Raw genomic sequence first — 19,963 nt, forward strand, 5'->3', positions numbered from 1 at the left:
AAACAAAGAAGGAAAGAAGGGAAGGGAAGGGAGGAAGGATGGAAGGGAGGAAGGATGGAAGGGAGGGAGAGAGGGAGGAAGAAAGGGAAGGAGGAAAGAAAATTACCATTTGAAAATATTTTAGTGGCTGGATGTGGTGGCTCCTGCCTGTAATCTCAGCACTTTGGTAGGCCAAGGAGGGAGGATCACTTGAGCCCAAGAGTTTAAGACCAGTCTGGGCAACATAGGGAAACCCTGTTTCTACAAAAAATAAGAAAAAATTAGCCAAGCATGGTGGCATGTACCTGTAGTCCTGGCTACTCAGAAGTCTGAGGTGGGAGAATTGTTTGAGCCTCAGAGGCTGAGGCTGGAGTTAGCTGTCATAGTACCCCTACACTCCAGCCTGGGTGACACAGTGAGACCCTGTCTCAAAAAATTAAATAAAATATTTTAGTGATAATGGATTCTGAGAAGAATCACCATAGGATACTAAAACCACTGAATGAACAGTGGCTGGAGAACAGGATATTCACTCAACCTCAAAACATCACTTAACACATCACTTATTACTTACAAAGATAAAATGGTGCCTCTGCAATGGAGAAATCTGGTAAACTTCACTTCAACCAAATAGTCAAAGTTAACATCTCCAATAATGTGACCAACAGACCACATCTGCTTCCCGATGTGACACACTGAGAAGAACCCAACATAACTATGTAGTATTCCTGCTAACAAAGAGTTACAACCAGAATTTGATCATGAGGAAACAAGCAGGAAATCCACATCCAAGGGACATTCGGTAAAGCAACCAGCTCACACACTTCAAAAATGATGATGTCATAAAGTACCAAAAAAAAAAAAAAAAAAAGCAACAGTTTTAGGTTAAAGGGGGTCCAAAAGGCATGATTACCAAATGAAGTATGTGGTGCAAGACTGGCTTCTGGGTTCTCTACCAGGAAACAGTATTGTATCAATGCCACATTTCCAGACCATGATGATTCTGTGACTTGTTGGAGAATGCTATTGTTCTTACCAGACATATGCTGAAGAATTACAGGTGAGGTGTCATGAGGTCTGAAACTCTCAAATGGTTTGACAAAAATAATAGATGTGTGTGTACAAAAAAAACTAATGTGACAGTTAACTGGTGATTCAAGGAGAAAGTATGCAACTATTCACTGTACTAATTTTGCAACTGTCCTAAGATTTTAATTGTTCCAAAATTTAAAAAAAAAACTAAATTGAAATATTAACGACTTCCATCTCCCCTTTCTTTGCTTTACTCATCTCTATACTAGTAAATGTTTACTTTTATCACCATTCAGCATCCATGTTTTTACTCATTTACTTACTGTCTCTCTCCCTCACTATAAGGTGAGCTTCAAAAAGGCAGGGAACTGTGCGTACCTTACTGTATCCCCCGTCTATTATGCAGTGCTTAACATACAATTGATACTCAGTAAATATTTATTAAATGACTGATGTTCCCAGTAATTCTATGAAGTGGGTTTATTATTATCCTTTCCCTCATGTGAGTGGTGCTCTCTTCAAAAGCGAAGGTACTGAAGTGAACAGAAGTTAGGGAACTCACACAAGTTCATGACTCAGGTGAGGAGTGGGGCCAGGATCCAAAGCCAGGCATCTGACCCTACAGCTGATGCTGTTAATCACTGTATTTGCAGCTTCCCTAGTGAGACTGGGCTTCCTAGTTGCTTCCCCGCTCCTCGCTGTGGGGCGACTGAAAAGTCCTCTCTGCTGATACGCCGGACGCGGCGTGGGCGGGGACTGCACCGCGCGCTGAGGGCACCGGGCGTCGCCCTCAAGAAGGTGGCATCCGCGCCCGCACCCCGTCCCGGGCGCGTTCACGGCTGGGAAGAAGTTTTGCAGTCCGCGGAAGCGCTCAGCGACGTTACTGGGGAGGCCCGGGAAGGAACTTGGTCACTGGAGCTCGGGAGGGGGAGGGCGGGAGTGGGGGCGCGCGCGCCCCGCAGGAGAGGCGAGCGGGCCGGTGCCCGTCCTTCCCTGAGGCCACAGTTCCTTGCTGACTCCATGAGGGACACTGGCGAAGAAATAACAACTTTCTTTTCCTGAAAAGGCTCCCATGGCTGAGTTGTTCCCGGCCCACAACGACCCGTCCCCACCCGGTCCCTGATCGGCACCCGCCTCGAGCCCGGCGCGTCCACCCAGCCTGGGCGCTGCCCAGTACCCGCCGGCCGGCGCGGGGCCCCTGGAGCAGGCTTCACTCACCGAAGCAGCGCAGCAGGCAGAACACGCCGAGGACCCCCCGGGCTCGCCCCGCGTCGCTCCCAGCAACCATGGCTGGCCGGCCCGCCTCTGCGCGAATACCCAGCCACAAGCAGCCCTAAGTTCAAGCACCGCCTACGCGGGCGGCCAGAAGTAGGGCTCCGCCCCGCCCGGGGCTGGCAGCCCGCGGCCCGCCCCGGCCCTTCCTTCCCCACCCTCCCCGGCCCTTCCTCCCCCACCCTCCGCGGCGCCGCGTTTGTCTTCCCGCTTCCAGTCCCCAGGCGCGCTCCTGGGCTCGGCTCTGCGCATCTCCTTCCTGTGTCCCCGGGGCGCCGTCCAGTCCCCCAGCTCGGTCCCTCCCGGCATTCCACCGCCATTCCATACGCTATTTTTAAGTAAGAAATTATTTCCTTGAAAGTGGCTTGCGTTTTAAAAACCGGGTTTCTCTGCCTTCCTCCCGCACCTCCCGCGCTTCCCCTTAGCGTTTGGGGCGTGCTGAAGGCCGCTCGGTGGCTGGACGGGGCTGTCGCTCCCAGAGAGCCACCGGAGGAGGCAAGGGAACGGGCAGGAGCACCCGGGGCCCCTCATCGCTTCAGCGCTGTGGGATCCCGCCTCAGACGGCCTCTTTGAACCACTTTGTGAACCACTTTTCCTCAAACATGACAAGGAAAGGGGGCATTTTAGACAACTGTTAGTAGGCGTAGGGTTACCTAGGGCAGGCCTCCTCCGTCCCCACACTCCGGTATCCCCGGAGCTGGGATTTCCAGCCTTTGGTTTCTCCCTTCTCAGATTCCTCTCTCTCTTCCCCCATCTCAACCGTGGACTTTCCCTCAGGCTGATGTCAGATCCACATCTCCCTCACTTCCCAGCCTCCCCACATCCATCCAGCCCAAGCTGCGGCCTGCACTCATCACTCTCCCTCCTTCATCAGTCTGGATTGAGCTGGCCCTCCCCTCACATCCCTATATCCCAGAACAAATGACTCTATTCCCAGAACCAACTCCTCACATCAGCCTCCCTGTCTGTCCCCTTTCTTGCAGACAGAAGCACCAGAGTTGCCCCTGCCCGGCCGAAGGAGTTCACAGAACTCTTAGTTATGATGTGAGCAGGAATTCATTTCCATGAACAGGACTCCCTGCTGCCCAAATAACCACCAACACATGGTGCAGGCTGTGACACTGAGTGGGAATGTGCTTTCTTGCTGCTTCCCCTCCATTATCCCCAGGTGGGGACTCAAAGTCACTGGAGACACTTGAACCATATTGCAAAGAGACATGAATTATTTCTTAAGTTAGCCATAAAGTCTTAAAAGGTGATCTCTATCAGTGAAACTTCTGGGACCAAAGCCCTCTACCACAAACCTGCTATCTCAAGATACTCCCTACCATCTGTAGATACTGGGAACACAAGGCAGGTGCAGTGTGTAACATAAAATGTAAGGACATCAAGTGTTCTCTGCCCTGGGCTGGTAGGAACTCAGGCCAACTTAGAAAGGCAGGATTGGGGTCAGACCTTCAGACACCGGGGAGCCACGGAAAGTTTTTGAGCTGGGAAGTGATATGACAGCAAACATCTATTGAGCAGGCCCCGTGTGAAGTGCATTACTTGGATTCACTTAATCTTACTGCTGTTGTTTTTGCAAATGAGGAAACTGATGCCTGGAGAAGGTAAGTTACTAAGGTCACACAGTAAAGGGCAGAACTTGGAGTCCAGCTGAGGCCATGTCCAGTGCCTCTACTCTTACCCCTTCCTACAGGAGCGGGATATGATAATGGGACTTTTGGACTGCCAGCAAGAGCTGTTAACCCCCTTAAGAGCAGGGCTGAGGAAAGAACAGCCCAGTCACAAGGGGTTGCGGAAGCCCCTCGCCCCCAGGTCATGGTCTCCAGGTATTGGGTGAGGAATAACTCATTAGGCTTCCTTGGTTGGACTCTCCTTTGACCAAGGAGTGGTGCGTGCTCTTTCATTGAGAGAAATGCTGTCCATCAAGCACTTTTAGAAGCACTCAAATGCCTGGTTAATTTTATGAATCAAAAGCAGCTCAGGAATGCTGGACCTGCAATGTGTTAGGCAGGCAGCCAAAAAGGTTCCCTTTACATACTGAGAACCTGCTATCAAAAGGAGGGGTGGATGTATCTTTCACGCTGTGACCAGTATTGCAAGGTCCAGTTTTATCTTCTTGTCACTGTAGGTAATCATGGATGAGAAAGTAAGAAAGGAGGGCTGCTTAAGAGGCCGGGGCTGTTCTTCCTAGCATGTCACTCTCTGGTGTCTTGACTCTCGTTTTTGCCAAACCCTTGGAACCACTCCCACAAAGCTTAGGAATCCCAGAATGTAGTGAGCAAAACACTGCCCCAATCCTGCATAAATGCAAATTGTCATTTTCATTGCATGCCTCATGGGGGAATGTATGTTCACTTCATTTATATAAATACTGAGTGGATTTGCACAAAGGGCATAGAAGGGTAATCTTATTCCATAATACTCTATTTCCCTTTTTAAAACATTCCCTGGCAGAAAAAGAACATTTGAAAAAAATTAGGAAAAATTATACATAAGACTTAACATGGAACCATTATGGGTACCCAAGGGAGAGGCAGTCACATTTTCAACTCCTGGCCAAGCCAGCAGCTGCAAGGAGTTGATAAGGATGCAGCCGATGGTTCTGGGGAGCAGAGGAAAGCACACACGAAAGCTTTTGAAAGTCTTGGACTTAGGAGAAGAAAAAAAGAAGTGTCTCCCTCTGCTTCTTACTATCTAGTTCCTTTTTGCATGTTCTGTGAATTTTAAAGAATTACAGCTGGGTTCTGGCTAATCACGTATCACTGCTATGGCTTTAATCATTCTAACATTCTTCTCAATTTGCAGATGTAAACACCTCCCAACACTGGAAGAGGAAACAGAGACCAGTGCGCTGTGCAGTGTCATTTAACTAGAAGGCACAGCTCCTGCTCTTATCATTCTGGGAAATCCTTGCTGCATTTCATGGCCAGGGCAGCACTTCATAGCTGGAAAAGGATGGTGTGGACTTGCTGCAGAGGCCCTAGAGATGGCCATCCTGTGTTCCTGCTCTCCTTCTCATCCGGTTTCTATACTCCAGCCCCCAACAAAAACGCGACAGGTTGTAAGATCTACATTCTGAACCTGCCTTTCAGGGGCTAAGTGTGTTGTGTGTTGCACAGCTCTAGCGGTAGCATAGCCTTGATCATCAGGGTGGAGGTGTCTATTGACTATGGTATGTCGCAGCAGATGGCAGTGAAGTGTCTTGAGGAAGAGGTGTTTTTATCATTTAAAGGTTACGGGGTGTAATAATAAAGACTGCAATTCACAGACCTTGAGCCTAGCAGGCCAATGCCAAGGGCAGAACTGTAGGCCTCCCACAGCACAGTCTCACAGAGGAAGGGGGCTGGTTAGTAAGGGGGAAAGAATGATAGAAGACCACAGTAAATGTAAACAGCCATATTTTCAACATAATTTACTACAGGTCTCTGAAGTGTATATAAAATGTTTTAGTGCAACATCTTACAAATAGTTTTCCTTTAAAAAACAGAAACAAATCAACAGCTCTCTACATCATGCATGGGTAGTTTTCTTACCCCATCGTTTTTTTTTCTTCAATAATTAACGCAGAGAAACCATTGTTTGAAAATATGAAAACTTGCTACAGAAACACCCGGTGAAAGAGGGTGTTGTCATATTCATGTCCTAGAATGCGCCTAGCACAGTGTAGTTTTTCATAAATGCAACATTGTAGACATAGATGAATCGAGAGTATTCAGCAGTTTTCCTCCGTCTCAGAAGACTAAAGCTCCAGTAGACAATGCGCAATGAGGTCTCACAGCCACTGGAGGGCACCATTACCATCCATCTGACATCGCATTTCCACAGAAATGGCCAAAGAAAGAAGGTCCTGGGGTTTTTCATAGAAAGCTCGAAAAGTTCAACCTTTGATGCTATCCCCCAGCCCAATACAAAATACACAGAAAAAGCAATTATTAAAATACTGGCTTCGGTTTCTTTTCCTTTCAAATTTCCTGCAATTGCTTTACACATTTAATTGCGTGCAGCACCTACTTTGCTATCGCTGTGAACAGATTCAAACTGAAATCTTAGTTATACATCCTAGTCCCAGCCAGCCCTCTGGCATCCTCCCATTTAGACAGAGGAAACGCCAGTCATCTTCCCTCATTGACTCAGCCTGTAAAGTAGGAGTCAGCAAATTCCCACTGAAAGCCCACATCCCTGAAATAAAGAAATGGGGCAAAAGACCTTCTTTCTTCATGACTGAGCCGCTCCTGTACCTCAAATGTGTTGATGCAGCATAATAAATGAGAATCAGCATGTCAGGCAACAGCAGGATTAAGGTGGTGGTGCCTGCACACTGTCTCACAGGAGGGTACTGGTGTATTTGGGAGAGAAAAGGCAGGTCTGTGTGTCTGTCAGAAAATGACTGAGCAATCGCTGCCATGCTCCCCTCAGCTGGGAATCAGCAAAGTATCTGCCGAGCAGCCTGGGCCACCTGCACACCTGCAGACCCTTGAAGGATCAGCACAGACACTGGCCTGGGTTTAATCGCACGGCCTCCCCTGCAGTCTGCTCGTTCTCAGAACAGGGCTTCACTGGAATCTCTTATCAGACTTAGTTCCAGAATCCCTGACGACTTTTTCCAAATTGTGACCCCCCTCTTGGGACTCAGGATGCAAGTTCCCAGAGTAAGGGAGATGGCATGCTTGGCCAGAAAAATATGGGAAAGCAAGGGTATAAGAACATCTTCATAAAGTGAGCAAAAGGAAATATTTGCAACTGATGATGCCCCCGGAGGGACAAGCATCTGGCCCAACAGGGTAAAAGAACAGGGTGACACCAGCCATCATGGGGCTCAAGGGGCGTTAAAATAAAAAGCCACCATAACAATGAACCAAACAACCTAGAACCACAAGAGAGATCAAGAAAGGGAAGGGAAAAATCCCACAGACAAGGCCTTGTGATCACAGTCTGCTGAGACTAGGCAAACAGAAAGGATGACAAAGGGCTGCGTCTGGACTGCCCCCAGGCTGATATTCTTATGGCAGTGAGAGGCAGAGAGAGAAAAATGAATAAGGAAGACATCACTATCATTAAGGAAAACCTAATTGGAAGGAAGAAGAAAAACCTAGTCTTCACACCTCCAGGGAGGTAGGTATTTCTCTGCACTCTCCAACACCAGGCCCTGGAAGGCCCCCTCCCACCCCTCACCGTCCCACCAAACTTAGTGTCGGCCAGCCCCGTGCCCTCCGTCAGGTGTCTGCCGTGGCTGCTTTGGCCCTGTGCTCAGCTCAGGGGCCCCCTTCCAAGTTCACTGGACACTTTAAGAGTTTGGCAAAGCACCTGAAGACAAAGGCCCACCTGCTGACAGTTATCAGTTAGAGACCACCCTTGCAGCTCAGAGCAAGCCAACAGCCAGCCTTTCTCCCTTCTCTAGTCACTGGCTTTGACAAATCTGCAGGTCAGTAGCTGCTCAAAGCAGCCTTTGCCCACTTTAATTTGGAAAGTGTGTGCCGTTTGGGGCTTCTGACCCATTCTACAAGACAGTTTTCTTATTTTTTGGCAAGGATGGGATGAAACCTTTTTTGTCTCCCTGACAGATAGGCCAGGCACCATCTACTTCTAATGGGGTTATGCAGGATGTCTCTTGTACATACACAGTTCTTTGAAGCAAAATTCAATGCTTCCGTCTTGACTACAAAGTGGTTCCAATAACTCCAGCTGAGGGAAAAGACAACATACAAATTTTGCCCACACTACACACAATTCTTAAGTCTTGTTAAGAAAGTAAAAAATGTTTGGGTATATTTTGATCCATGGGTGGCATTTTCAAATGTGCAAAAACAAAAAGTCTTGGAAGAGATTCCTTGTCACTAGAAAGTTCGTCCTTCCTTTTGCTGTCAGTTGTACGTAAGAGAAATTCGTCCACATTAAGGAATCCAAAAAGGGTAAACCAAAGGGATTTAAAAAGAGTACATTACAAAGAAGAAGAAGCCCTGTAACATCTATCTGAGAATACTAGATAAATCTGTGAGTAGATGTGGCACCTGGAGCTACTCACTACGTTACTAAAAACAGAAACAAGAAATCTATTAACGGCAGGATCACAACATTTGCGCGCAAATAGCTAACCAACCAAGACTGCCACCGAGAGGCAGTCTGTCTCTGTGACTGACTAGGAACTTGGAACACTTTTCAAGTCTGACAACTTTCCACACACGCACCCCAGAGTTTGGGTGCTGTCAACTGTCCAATCACAGAGCAAGGGAGAGCCTCAGCTCCTCCGTGGCCGACATCCGCTGGGGCATCACCCGCTTAGTCTATGGCCCCTGGGTGGATACTGAGAACAGGGGGCTCCAGGCAAGTCGGGGAGTAGTTGAGGTGTGGCTCTTTGATCCACAGCAGAGGCACCCCGTTCTTCCCATCGGAGTTCTTGCTGGAGTTCCGGCTCTTGAAACGCACCAGCAGGATGGTGATGATAAGAATGCCAAAGATGGGGAAAGGGTAGAAGAAGACGAAGTAGAAGAGTGCATCATTGGAGCAGATGATGGACTGGAGGGTGGGACCTGAAAAGGATTGTGAGAGAGACAAGACAATGAGGGCTGAGAACCTGGACTGCTCACATTTCCTTTTGAAGACCTCGCCTGACCCAATGGAAGCTCCTCGGTGACACTCCCAAACCACCTTGTCTTTCCCCTGCTATCACTAATGGTGGAAGACGACCCTTATATTCTTTTTCTCTTGACACCTCTCCTAATTTACGGCTGTACGTTCCAACAAAGCAATGCTTCTATTTTCCACTGAGAGCCATTATTGCTGCTTGGAAAGCCACATAATGAAACATAATTTATTGATTGTGAACTCAACTGCATCTAGGATGGTGAAGAAGCCACTCTGGTTTAGTCGGAGCCTCCTGCATGGTTGGATTTTACATGCCCCTTTGCACTTAGTTCTGCTACAAACTTCCTTCTCTGGGATTATGACACAATCCCTTCCTGCCAGCTTCTGAGAGCAGTTTTACCAGAAATGACACTTACCTGATTAATGTTATCAATTAAATGTCATTATGGACCACTTACAAACGTCCACAGTGTGTCCGTGGCCACAAAGAACACAGTATTAGTTACAGCTGGATATGGAAGAGAATAAACCAGGTGCCCCAAGACAGGTTGAGAGCTGCTTTATAAGTCATTAGACCTTGGCAGGAGCCTAGCCTCTGGGAGTGCCTGTTTTCTCTGTAAAATAAGGCTGCTGGGTGACCTCTGTGCTCGATGAAGCTTAATTATTACGGACATCCACAATGGACAGGTACAATGTTGCCTAGACTGCTTTGTTTTCGCTTTGAGGCAGTGGGTTATTCAGTGGACCACAGGGTGGTCTATGTATGATGCAGCCTGCTTTCCCGTCCACTGAATAGCTGCTGCTCATCAGTATTATTAAGAACATTTAATCTGCCTCTTATTCAATTTCCAAAGTGTATGAAACTGCTAATAGTCAACCATTGTTGACCTGCAAAACTGCAATTTCATATGGTTCTGTCTAACACAATGTGAGCACGGGGTGATCAAGCCAAAAAAATAGTGACCCAAACTTAAAAAACTCCAATCAAGATTATGTGGCAAAGTGTTTTGACTAAAAAGAAGTTGAAAATTCCAGCAATGTTTTTTCTTTCTGCATTCTAGGCTAACTTTACTATAACACCATTTTTAGTCTAATGTAGTCCACGTTTTGATGGCAAGCCAACCAAGAGTGCATTGTTACAACAAATAATTCAGGCCAGCATTACTTCCCCCAGTCTCTGTTCATAATGGAAGTCCCTCAGGATCACGGAAACTGCATTCTGGGTGGCTGCAAATCCCCCCTCAGCTCTCCTCTAACATCACAGCCCTTCCAGGCTGGTCCTCCCAACCATACAAGATCCACCTCAACCTCCAAGGCACCCTCCAAAATAACAATGACCCAGAAACTGGACAAAAAGAAATAATGACTGTGAGGTAGTCAGCCTTCATTTTTTACCCCTTTCCCTTGTGAGTCTGAAACACTTGCTAATTCGCTGAAGACTAGTTCCAATATTCTAAAAAATAACAAAGTAACACCTAACAATATACTAGTATAATGAAGTCTTACTAAAATTGAATCTGGTAGAAGTTTATTATAAAGATTATATGGTATATTATCACTTTAATTTCTATCCCTGTTTTTGCATGGGTAATCAAGGGTCAATTATATGAATTAGTATATCCAATCCTACCGTATCTCAAATCCTACTAACAAAAGCCCATGACAGTTAAGAAAACTGTTAATAAAATTAGCTGGGTGTGGTGGCAGGCACCTGTAGTCCCAGCTGCTCAGGAGGCTGAGGCAGGAGAATGGTGTGAAAGCTTGCGGTGAGCCGAGATTGTGCCACTGCACTCCAGCCTGGGCAACAGAGTGAGACTCCATCTCAAAAAAAAAAAAAAAAACCTGTTTATTAACCCATAATCAAGCTCACATTTATCTTCCAGACACAACTGGAACCAACAGTGACATCCTTCTTCTGTAGTTGAGAAACTCACTTGTATCTAGAACATGGATGCCGATGGGGGCCGACTCCTCTTCTGTCAACCGGTACCATTCCTTCTGAGGGCTGGGCAGCCACTCCTCCACGCGGCAGGAGTAGTTGCCTGTATCTCGAGGGCTTGCCTGCAGCACTGTGAGCCGGTAGAGCACTGGGGAGAGCCTCTGGAAGCGAAGCCTGCCCTCCCAGGGACTGCCCTCTGGGCCAAAGACAGCATCTGGGCCCACGCTCAGCAGGGCCATCCGCTCTGTTGGGTCATCGTCGTCATCCTCCTCCTCCTCCTCCTCCCCCCTTTCCTCTTCCTGTTCTTCCAGGCCAGGGCTGCTCCTTTTCCCCCCAGCTTTAGTCCTCAGGGAATACCAGGCCACAGCGAAGCGGGAGTCCTGGCTGGAGCGGGACACGATGCTACAGTCCAGCTGGAAAGCTGCCTTCTCAGAGACCGTGGCATTGGGGACCACTGTGTCTACCTGCAGGGAAGCATCTGGGGAAGGACAAGGGACAAAGAAGAGAGAAGGGGTTGTTTAAATTTATTTGCTCAAAATAAACTAAATGTCCATCATTAAACACATGATAGTAACATCCATACTATGGGATACTATGCACCTATTGAAAAGGTATAGGCAGTGCTGCAGGTGGAAGTTGATCCAAAAAAATTGTTAGAGTACAGAACAATGTTACTGTCCATGTCACTGTACGCAGAAAACATATTTTTATTTTGACATACATATCTGTTTGTATCTGCACAAAATATCTGAGGAAGAATTCATAAGAAGCTGGTAACGTGGTTCCTTGCGGGAATCCTGGGAGGAAGGGATGTTTACTTTCACTGTAACCCCTTGTAGTGGCTGAAGAGTGTCCCTCCAAAATGCATGTCCACTTGGAACCTCAGAATGTGATAATTTGGAAATAGCATCTTTGCAGATGTAATTAGCTCAGAGGAGGTCTTACTGGATTAGGGTGGGCCCTAAATCCCGTGGCTGGTGCTATGAACTGAACTGGTCCTCCTCCAAATTAATATGCTGACTTCCTAACCCACGATGTGACTATATTTGGAGGTAGGACTTTCAGGAGGTAATTTAAGTTAAATGAGGTCATAAGGCTGACTGAGACCCCAATCCAGTAAGATTGGTGGCTTATAAGAAGAGAGAAGATCTCTCTCCAGGTGCAGGCACCGAGGAAAGACTATTCAAGGACACAGCAAGAAGGCGTCGTCTGCAGGTCAGAAGAGCTCTTACCAGAACTTAGCCATGCTGGTGCCCTGACCTCAGACTTCCAGCCTCTAGGACTGTGAGAAAATGCATTTCTGTTGTTTAAGCCACTCGGTCTATAGTATTTTGTTATGGTAGCTGAGCAGATGAAGATAACTACTGTTCTTATGAGCACAGGAGGGGACACAGAGAGAAAGTGGCCACATAATGATGGAGGCCCAAATAGGAGTGAACCAGGGAATGCCTGTGGCCATAAGGAACTGGCAAAAGCCAGGAAGCATTCTTCCCTAGAGTCTTCACGGGGAGCATAGCTATGATGACATCCTGATTTTGGACTTCTGGCCTGCAGAACTGCAAGAGAATACATTTCTTTTGTTTTAAACAATCAAGTTTATACTAATTTGTTATGGTAGCCCTGGGAAGTTAAAACACCCATGCAGTAACTTAAATTTAAATTGTGTGCATGTAGCTTATTGCCTAAAACACAGTGAACCCAAGGAGATCAATATCTCTCCAAGGATTAAAGCCAAATAACAGACGATAAGGTTGAAAGGGCCCTTCCCTGTGAGCACAGATGTCTCAGGAGGATGTACGCAAAGTGTCCTCCCCACTTAGGCGGGAGACACAGAGTACACAGAGAGGGACCCCAAGCAGGTGAATCACATCTCACAGATGCCAAAAGACTCAAATCTGTTTTGCTTTTTTTTTTTTTCTGGCTCACTGTGGTATGTTCTAAACAAATAATTCACTCCCTAACTCCTAAAAGGCCTCCCTTTGGCTCTGTTTATGAAATGTTCGTGAAAGGTGCCAATGTAATGTAAACCAAAGTAGAGATACCAAATCAGATCCTACTTGGATGAAGACCAAATAGGAGCACTTTCCAAGTATGGTCCTGGGCTTTCAACCAATAGGCTTAGTGTCGCTCACAGGTGAACACAAAGCTGGGCTTTCCATTACTCTTGTGGGGGCTCTGCCAAGCCCCTCTGCACCCGCCTCCTGCACCCACCTGGAATCTCAGTGTGCACTGCTGGCACAGGAGGGCTCAGTAACCAGCTACAGGTGGCAGGCCCAGCTCTCTCAGGGACAAGAACATGCTTGAGAACAGAAAATGGCCGGGTGGGGACTATTCAATCAGTTCACAGGTAACTCAAACTCACTCAACTCCTCAGTTCTAACTCCCAGGCCATTGGAGAGCCCTACTACAGACCAAGGGGAGACCCCACACGCCCCATCCCGTGCTTTTCTCCTCCAGAGTCTAAACATAGTATCCTCAGGCTCCTGGTGACTGGCTAAGGTATCAAGGGACGTGGCCCTGGGCAATGTGCAATGGAACTTTTCATGGCCAGGGGCAAGATAGCTAGAGACCATCAGGCATTTAGCTCGAAACGCCTCCTCCCTCTTCACTCTCCTTTTGCTTTCTTCTCTTTTAACCAGTTAACATTTTCCTTGGCCCCTTCAAATGCCTTGCCTGCATAAATGACTCAATACAGGTTTTTTGAAAGAAATTAATTTCCACCTTCCCACAATCTCTCTTCCCTTAACATGTTTCTCTACCAATTTGGTTCCCTGCATCTGCCCCCTTCTAGAATATGCCAACCCTATTCCCTGTTTGGACTTTAATACTCTCTTCTTTTCCAAGTATAAGCCACAGAAAGATGCCGACTTCTGCCACTGCTGTCTGTGTGATGCTAACAGCTCCCCTGGCTCTCACTGTGACCGCCGATTCCTGGCCTGTGTGTGATGATTGTGGTTTTCTCCCTTCCCCAGTTGTGTGTGCCAAACACAACTACTAATCGACTCATCTGCAATCTTAGTGAGGGTGGGAGCCCTTCCTTCCATGTATTTCAGATTATAGTGAATGTCAACCCTCAGCAGCCGAAGGTGATTATTTTCCTAACAATACTTTTAGAGCTACATTATTTCAAGTCTTCCATGTGTTTAACATACCCCTCCAAAAAAAAAATCTTTGAAGTACATCTGCACAATGAACGTTACGAAACCAGTAAAAATGGTGGCTATGAAATGCTTTCACAGACATGGAAAAATGCTCATAAAAGAAAGTTGAGTGGGAAAAAAGATCACATAAAACAGTAAGATCCTGACTTTGCTTACAGAGGAAATATGAAGACATGAGGCAAAGATCAAAAAATATACACCAAATTATTAATAGTAGATATTTGTAGGCCGTGAGATTATGGCTAACTTTTCTTTTCAAAATTATACTTTTCTGTTTTCCATTGTTTTGTAATTAGTACAATCAACCTATGCAATCAGGGACAGATGGACAAATGGACGGGAAGGCAGAGGCTGATCCAGGCTTGCTCACAGGGTTGAACAGGAGGCAGACACAAGGCTAACGGTTCCGGTCCATGTTGGAAGCACACAGTGTGGCAGGAGGGAAGCCTGGGTGGTCACTCCGCCTTCACCTGCTAGCTGGGTGGTGATTTGCTCCAAGCTTTGGTTCCTCATGAGTAAACCTTACCACTCAGGGTTATTGTGAAGACTGAACATAAGTCTCCTAACTATGGCTGGGATGTAGCTGTACTCAATAAACATCTGTCTCCTCCCACTCCATCTGGGGGCCTCAGTGGTGACTTGCAGCATGGGTGGGAGTTGAGGCAGGGGCACTCAGCTGCCATTCTCTCAATTTCACCTTTGGGAAAAAACATGCAGCCATTTCTAGGCAAGGTAAAAAGCAAAACATATATATAAATAAATAAAAGCTCATGGAAAAATAGGAGCTAACTCAAAGTGGAGGTGATTTCCCCTGCAGCTTAGGCAAGACACAGGCGAGTGAGATACTGCCCATTTCCTGTAACCAAGGCTGCAGCGCTTCCCTGAAGCATGTTCCATGACGTAAGGGACACCACCCTGGAGATCCAATGTTCCACCAACAAAATGAGCTGCTCTACTCAGATATAAAGACGTGATGAAAACTTCCAGTAGTGCCCCAGGCCACAAATGTGAATGTCAGGATGCTCAGAAAACAAACAAGATACTGATGGGGTCACAAATTCACTTCTGCTCCAGGTCCTTACAGGAACCATCGACTTTTCATTCTAATATGAATGGATGATGCTGTGATGTTGCAAAGGACATGGGAATCCTACACACCGTAGCTTTAATTATGTGTTTAAATGTGCAACAACAATTATATCTAGTAATTATATGCATTTAGATATTTAGAAACAGCAATAAAGGCAAGAAAAACAAAAGGCCACACAGAATAGTTGTTAGTACTAACAAAATTATTGGGACCAGGCGCGGTAGCTCACACCTGTAATCCCAGCACTTTCAAAAGCTGAGGCCGGAGCGGTGGGAGGACAGTCACGAGGTCAGGAGATCAAGACCAGCTTGGCCAACATGGTGAAACCCCGTCTCTACTAAAAATACAAAAATTAGCTGGGTGTGGAGGCATATGCCTGTAGTCCCTGCTACTCGGGAAGCTGAGGCAGGAGAATCGCTTGAATCTGGGAGGTGGAGGTTGCAGTGAGCCGAGATAGCGTCACTGCACTCTGCACTACAACCTGGGTGAGAGAGTGAGACTCCATTTCAAAAAAAAAAAATTATTGGAAGTCAAAGAGTGAAGGCTGCACACAATTCATTATTTTCTATTTGAAGCATGTAAATCGATTATTTTCCACTGACAATCCACAAGCCAAATTTTCTTAACAACATGGTTATTGTTTCAAGATTTTTGTCATATCCACCATTTGTTCAAGTCTGGAAAAAGGAAATATTCTATGACCTGGAAAAATGAATGGCCAGATTTTATTCTAATTAATAAATCAAATCACCTTATGCCAAAGCCAGATGTGCAATTTTCCATTCACAAGAAAAAAAATTTCAGGCAATTTTGAATATAAATGCATACATATGTAGACACTCATATATTTAACTGCAAATAATTTATTAATAAACTAATTTTATCCAGTGCATAAAATAGTTTACTTAAATGGGAAACACCAGAGGAAGTGGAAGCTTGGGGACATGGACTCTCACCTGGTCGCATGACTGTCAGAGCTGTCTGCCCAGCGGTGTCCTCTGCCCGCTTATACCACATGCCACTGGGGCTGGGCAGCCACTCCTCCACGTGGCAGCTGTAAGTGCCGCTGTCCTGCACAGCCACGTTCTGGATAAAAAGCCGGTACACGCCAGGGGAAGGACTCTCCAAATGCAGCCGCCCCTTCAGATTGTTCTTGGCTGCCTGCTCTCCGTAGTGGAAGGTGGCGTCACGGCTCAAGCGGGCCACGGTCTCCCGCTCAGGGTGGTTGGGCTTCCATACGAACCATTCCACCACGAGCTGGGAGGTTATGCTGGTACGGTTGAGAACCACACACTCCAGCTGCACCTGCCGGGTCTCCAGAACCGACAGGTTCCCCTGGGCTTGGCTGAGCCTCAGGCGGCTGTCTGGAACAGTAAGGAAAGAGACATCAGTGACAAGAGAACAACAAGCAATTCGTATGCACCCTTTCCCAGGGTACGTGAATGGGTGCCTTCCAAATACAGAAGGACGGCAGCACACACTCCATTAGGAGAAACGTTTCTCAGATGTGGCTCCCTGAACATTCTGAGTTCCTTGATCATGTGTTAGAATGCCTGGGTTTCAAGGAGTTCAATGTTACAGTAACAGCTGTCCCAAAGTCATAGTCCTCATCACTTCTGATGCTCACAGGAGGATTAGTGCAAGCTGTAGAGACTGCACATCCAAATGACAACGGACCACAAAGCATATGGCTGGCCGAGGCAGGTGGCCGGGAGGGGCCAGGGAAGGGGATGGTGAGAAACCTCTGAAAAGCAAGAGTAAACTTTTAAAACTGACCATATGATGGCTAGAAAATGATGAGCTGCCAACCACAAAAGAACTTCAGGGGAAACCCAGTTTAATCTGTTCATGTGTTAGCCCTAAGAATTATAGTCCTCAATTTCCTTACAAAAACCCACACAGGTTCCCTCTTAGGTTGGGAATGGAACTAGTATGACATCAGTAAAGAAAAGACTGCCGGGCAAGGTGGCTCATGCCTGTAATCCCAGCATTTTGGGAGGCCGAGGTGGGTGGATCACTTGAGGCCAGGAGTTTGAGACCAGCCTGGCCAACACAGTGAAACCCCATCTCTACTAAAAATACAAAAATTAGCCGGGTGTGGTGGTATATGCCTGTAATCCCAGCTACTCTGGAGGTGAAGGTTGCAGTGAGCTAAGATCGTGCCACTGCACTCCAACCTGGGCAATAGAGTGAGACTCTGTCTCAAAAAAATGAAAAAAAAAAGAAAAAGAAAAGATTGTTACTGGTAGAACTGGGTGCTTTGAAAACTCAGCCAAGCAGAGTCTCCTCCAGTAGAAAAATGTCTTAAATGATAGCATGCCCCGATGGCATGCTTGTAATTTCACAGGGGCCCAAATAAGTCTATCAGGACCAGAGATATCTAGAAGCTGTGACACTATGAATGCACAGTAGCACCTCAGGAATGAGACTTCTGAGTGACATCAGAGGAGGGGAGGATGGGCACTTTCATTCCTTACTTTCTCCACACTTCAATACTGCCTGGATGTTTTACAACATTCATGATTACTTCTGGAATTAAAAAGTCAGAAAATACAAAACAACAAAATATATTTTAAATAACCAGTCTCCCTTTCTCCTTCACCATCCAAAAAATAAAAGAAGATATTGACTCTGGTTGTCTCAGGGTTGAAAGGTTATTTTTTTGTTGAGTTTTGTTTTGTTTGGGGCAGTTGTGTGTGTGTGTGTGTGTGTGTGTGTGTGTGTGTGTGTATTTTCCAAAAGCTCTGTAAGTGTAGGCTTTCTCAGCAGGGAAAAGAAAAAAACTAGAAGCAGAGAAAAAAGAAAGAAAACGACACAAATCAAAACTGTCAACTGAAACGGGGAAAGCTGTTTTACTCGGTGTCCTCTGAGTTCCATGTTTACAGTGTTAAAGTTCACTGTAACAGAGACTTCACTAAATGTGTTGAGGGGGATCCTACTAGTCCTTCCGCACTATCCCACTTAGCTTGACTGTAGTCTCAGAGAGGGAACTCTCCTCAATAAATTTAGGATCCTCCAAGAATCTCTTGGTTCCAGTACAAATGAGGAAAGGAAAAAATGATGATGACTAGAACGGAAATGCAGAGTGGTGGGGGTGCTCATGTTCTTTCAGTAGAGAAAATAATCAGAACTGAAAACAGATCAAAAATAGGAACCAAAAGAACACTGGTAGGCCTAATGACAACCTTCCATTTTCAAAAGCCCCAGGGACTGGCCTGAAGTCAGGACATAGGTCACCGAAAATGCCAACGGGAATCACTTCAGACCAGAGCTTCCTGTTTAACGCACCAGCAGAGGTTAGCAGAAAATGCCACTGTGAGGTCAGTGAGAATCTCTGGAAATATCATATCCTCAGGCAAAGGAGGGGAACAGACCCACTGCATTCAGCAGGGGACAGGCCACATCTGGAGTCTGGTATCGAGTTCCACTGGCTTACTGAATAGACCTCCTTAGGAGACAAGTAATAGTGAAGAAAACCAAGTCCCTAGGCTTACTCAGGAGGCTTCAATTCTAGTAGAAGAGATAGAAAACAAATGTGTATATATATACATTCCAGTAAAAAAATAATAAAACATAGTAACCGATAAATCAATTATAAGTAAATACTTCATAATTACTTATATATGAATAAGTAAATTAACAGAATGTCAGGTGGTGATATGTGTTGTGAAAGGGCCGGGGAAAGGAAATCTAGAGTGACAAGGGGGCTACATTTAAGTTAAAATGAGCTAGGAATCCCCCTTCACAGAAGCGCAAGACAAATGAATATCTATGGCCAACATGTTCCAGGCTAAGAGAACAGTAAGTACAAAGGCCTTAAGGTGTTCAAGGAAAGCAACCATTTATTCCTTATTCAACCAATATTTACTAAAAGTACCATGCCAGTGGCTGAAGATATAAGATAGAGCCCTGTCCTCAACATGCTTACAGTGTAGTATAGAAGAAATGCAAACCATTATTAGACTCTGTATTTTAGAAGGGACCCCTATTGGTATAGGAGAAATCAGGGTAGGCTTCTTGGAGGTGGTGCTGGATGAAGTCTTAGGGATGAGGTGAAGACAAGGGAGAAGCAGCAGGAGAAACACATTCCAGACAATGAGGGCAGCACAAGCAAAGGCATGGAGATGAGACTCTGAGTGGTAACACAGCACCTCCTATGGCCCATCAGGAAGGATAGGCAGCGACAACAACAAATTGTAGGGATGTGAGAATGAGGGATGGAGAGGCCCTTAAGGCTCCACTATGTGAGAAGAAGTTGAAAGAACTAGAGATCTTTAACAGAGAAGGGGAGACGGAGAGGGGCCTACACTTCATGTATTTGAAAGGAAATGACCCAGACCTCTCTTCGGTTGTTCCAGAGGCAGATCTAAAATGGGAAATTACGGGACGGTGAACTTTTTAACAATCAGAGCTGCCCAAAAGTGGAACTGAGGCTTGCGGAGTGAGTAACTCTCCCTCTCTGGAAGCATTCTGGCAGAGGTTTAGTGCCACCTGTGAGGCAGAGGAATAAGGGCTACACCACGGGGTCAAAGGGCCAGAGGAGGAATGATTCAGTTTGGAGATAGGAAGGGCTTGTCTGGGCTGGGCTGGGAGCTAAGGAAGAAGGGGGATACAGATGCATAAAACCAGAAAATGCCTTCTAGGTAGGAACTCTGGGTGTGAAGCTGGTGGCAGCCCAAGATTCAGGGTGCAAACTGCAAACCCAGAAGGAGATTCAGGAGCTGCCATGAACCCTGCCTTGCCACATTTTGCTAACCACAGCCGCCCTGCTCCTTGGTGAAGATGGTGTTCACAGAAGCAGAGTCAAGGATGTTTCCATGAGTCTGCCATCAGCATCAGAACCCACTGCAGGTAAAATGGATGGGGTTGCAGTGTGCTAGGGCGATGGTCTGTGTACCTGCA

At 46.4% G+C, this 19,963-nt stretch overlaps 2 protein-coding genes across 7 annotated transcripts in view; both read right to left on the reverse strand.

Moving 5' to 3' along the window:
* The window catches only part of CD58 (CD58 molecule), a 55,853-nt gene extending 53,434 nt beyond the window's left edge, over positions 1–2,419 (reverse strand). For 2 of the 3 annotated variants that reach the window (XM_009216304.2, XM_009216299.2), the window contains exon 1: positions 2,230–2,419. In XM_009216304.2, coding sequence (XP_009214568.1) covers positions 2,230–2,299 — 70 coding nt within the window. In that variant the 5' untranslated portion in view covers positions 2,300–2,419. The remainder of the gene's footprint in view (positions 1–2,229) is intronic. The other variant, XM_021922608.2, reaches the window with a different exon arrangement.
* A 3,265-nt stretch (positions 2,420–5,684) lies between these two features.
* The window catches only part of IGSF3 (immunoglobulin superfamily member 3), a 93,303-nt gene continuing 79,024 nt past the window's right edge, over positions 5,685–19,963 (reverse strand). For all 4 annotated transcript variants that reach the window (XM_003892465.4, XM_003892466.4, XM_017946169.3 and 1 more), the window contains 3 exons: positions 16,018–16,425; positions 10,806–11,288; positions 5,685–8,816 (listed from right to left, as the gene is read on the reverse strand). In XM_003892465.4, the coding sequence (XP_003892514.2) occupies positions 8,566–8,816; positions 10,806–11,288; positions 16,018–16,425 (1,142 nt within the window). In that variant the 3' untranslated portion in view covers positions 5,685–8,565. The remainder of the gene's footprint in view (positions 8,817–10,805; positions 11,289–16,017; positions 16,426–19,963) is intronic.

Source organism: Papio anubis, chromosome 1 (assembly GCF_008728515.1).
Source record: "Papio anubis isolate 15944 chromosome 1, Panubis1.0, whole genome shotgun sequence".
NCBI classification, from domain to species: domain Eukaryota; kingdom Metazoa; phylum Chordata; class Mammalia; order Primates; family Cercopithecidae; genus Papio; species Papio anubis.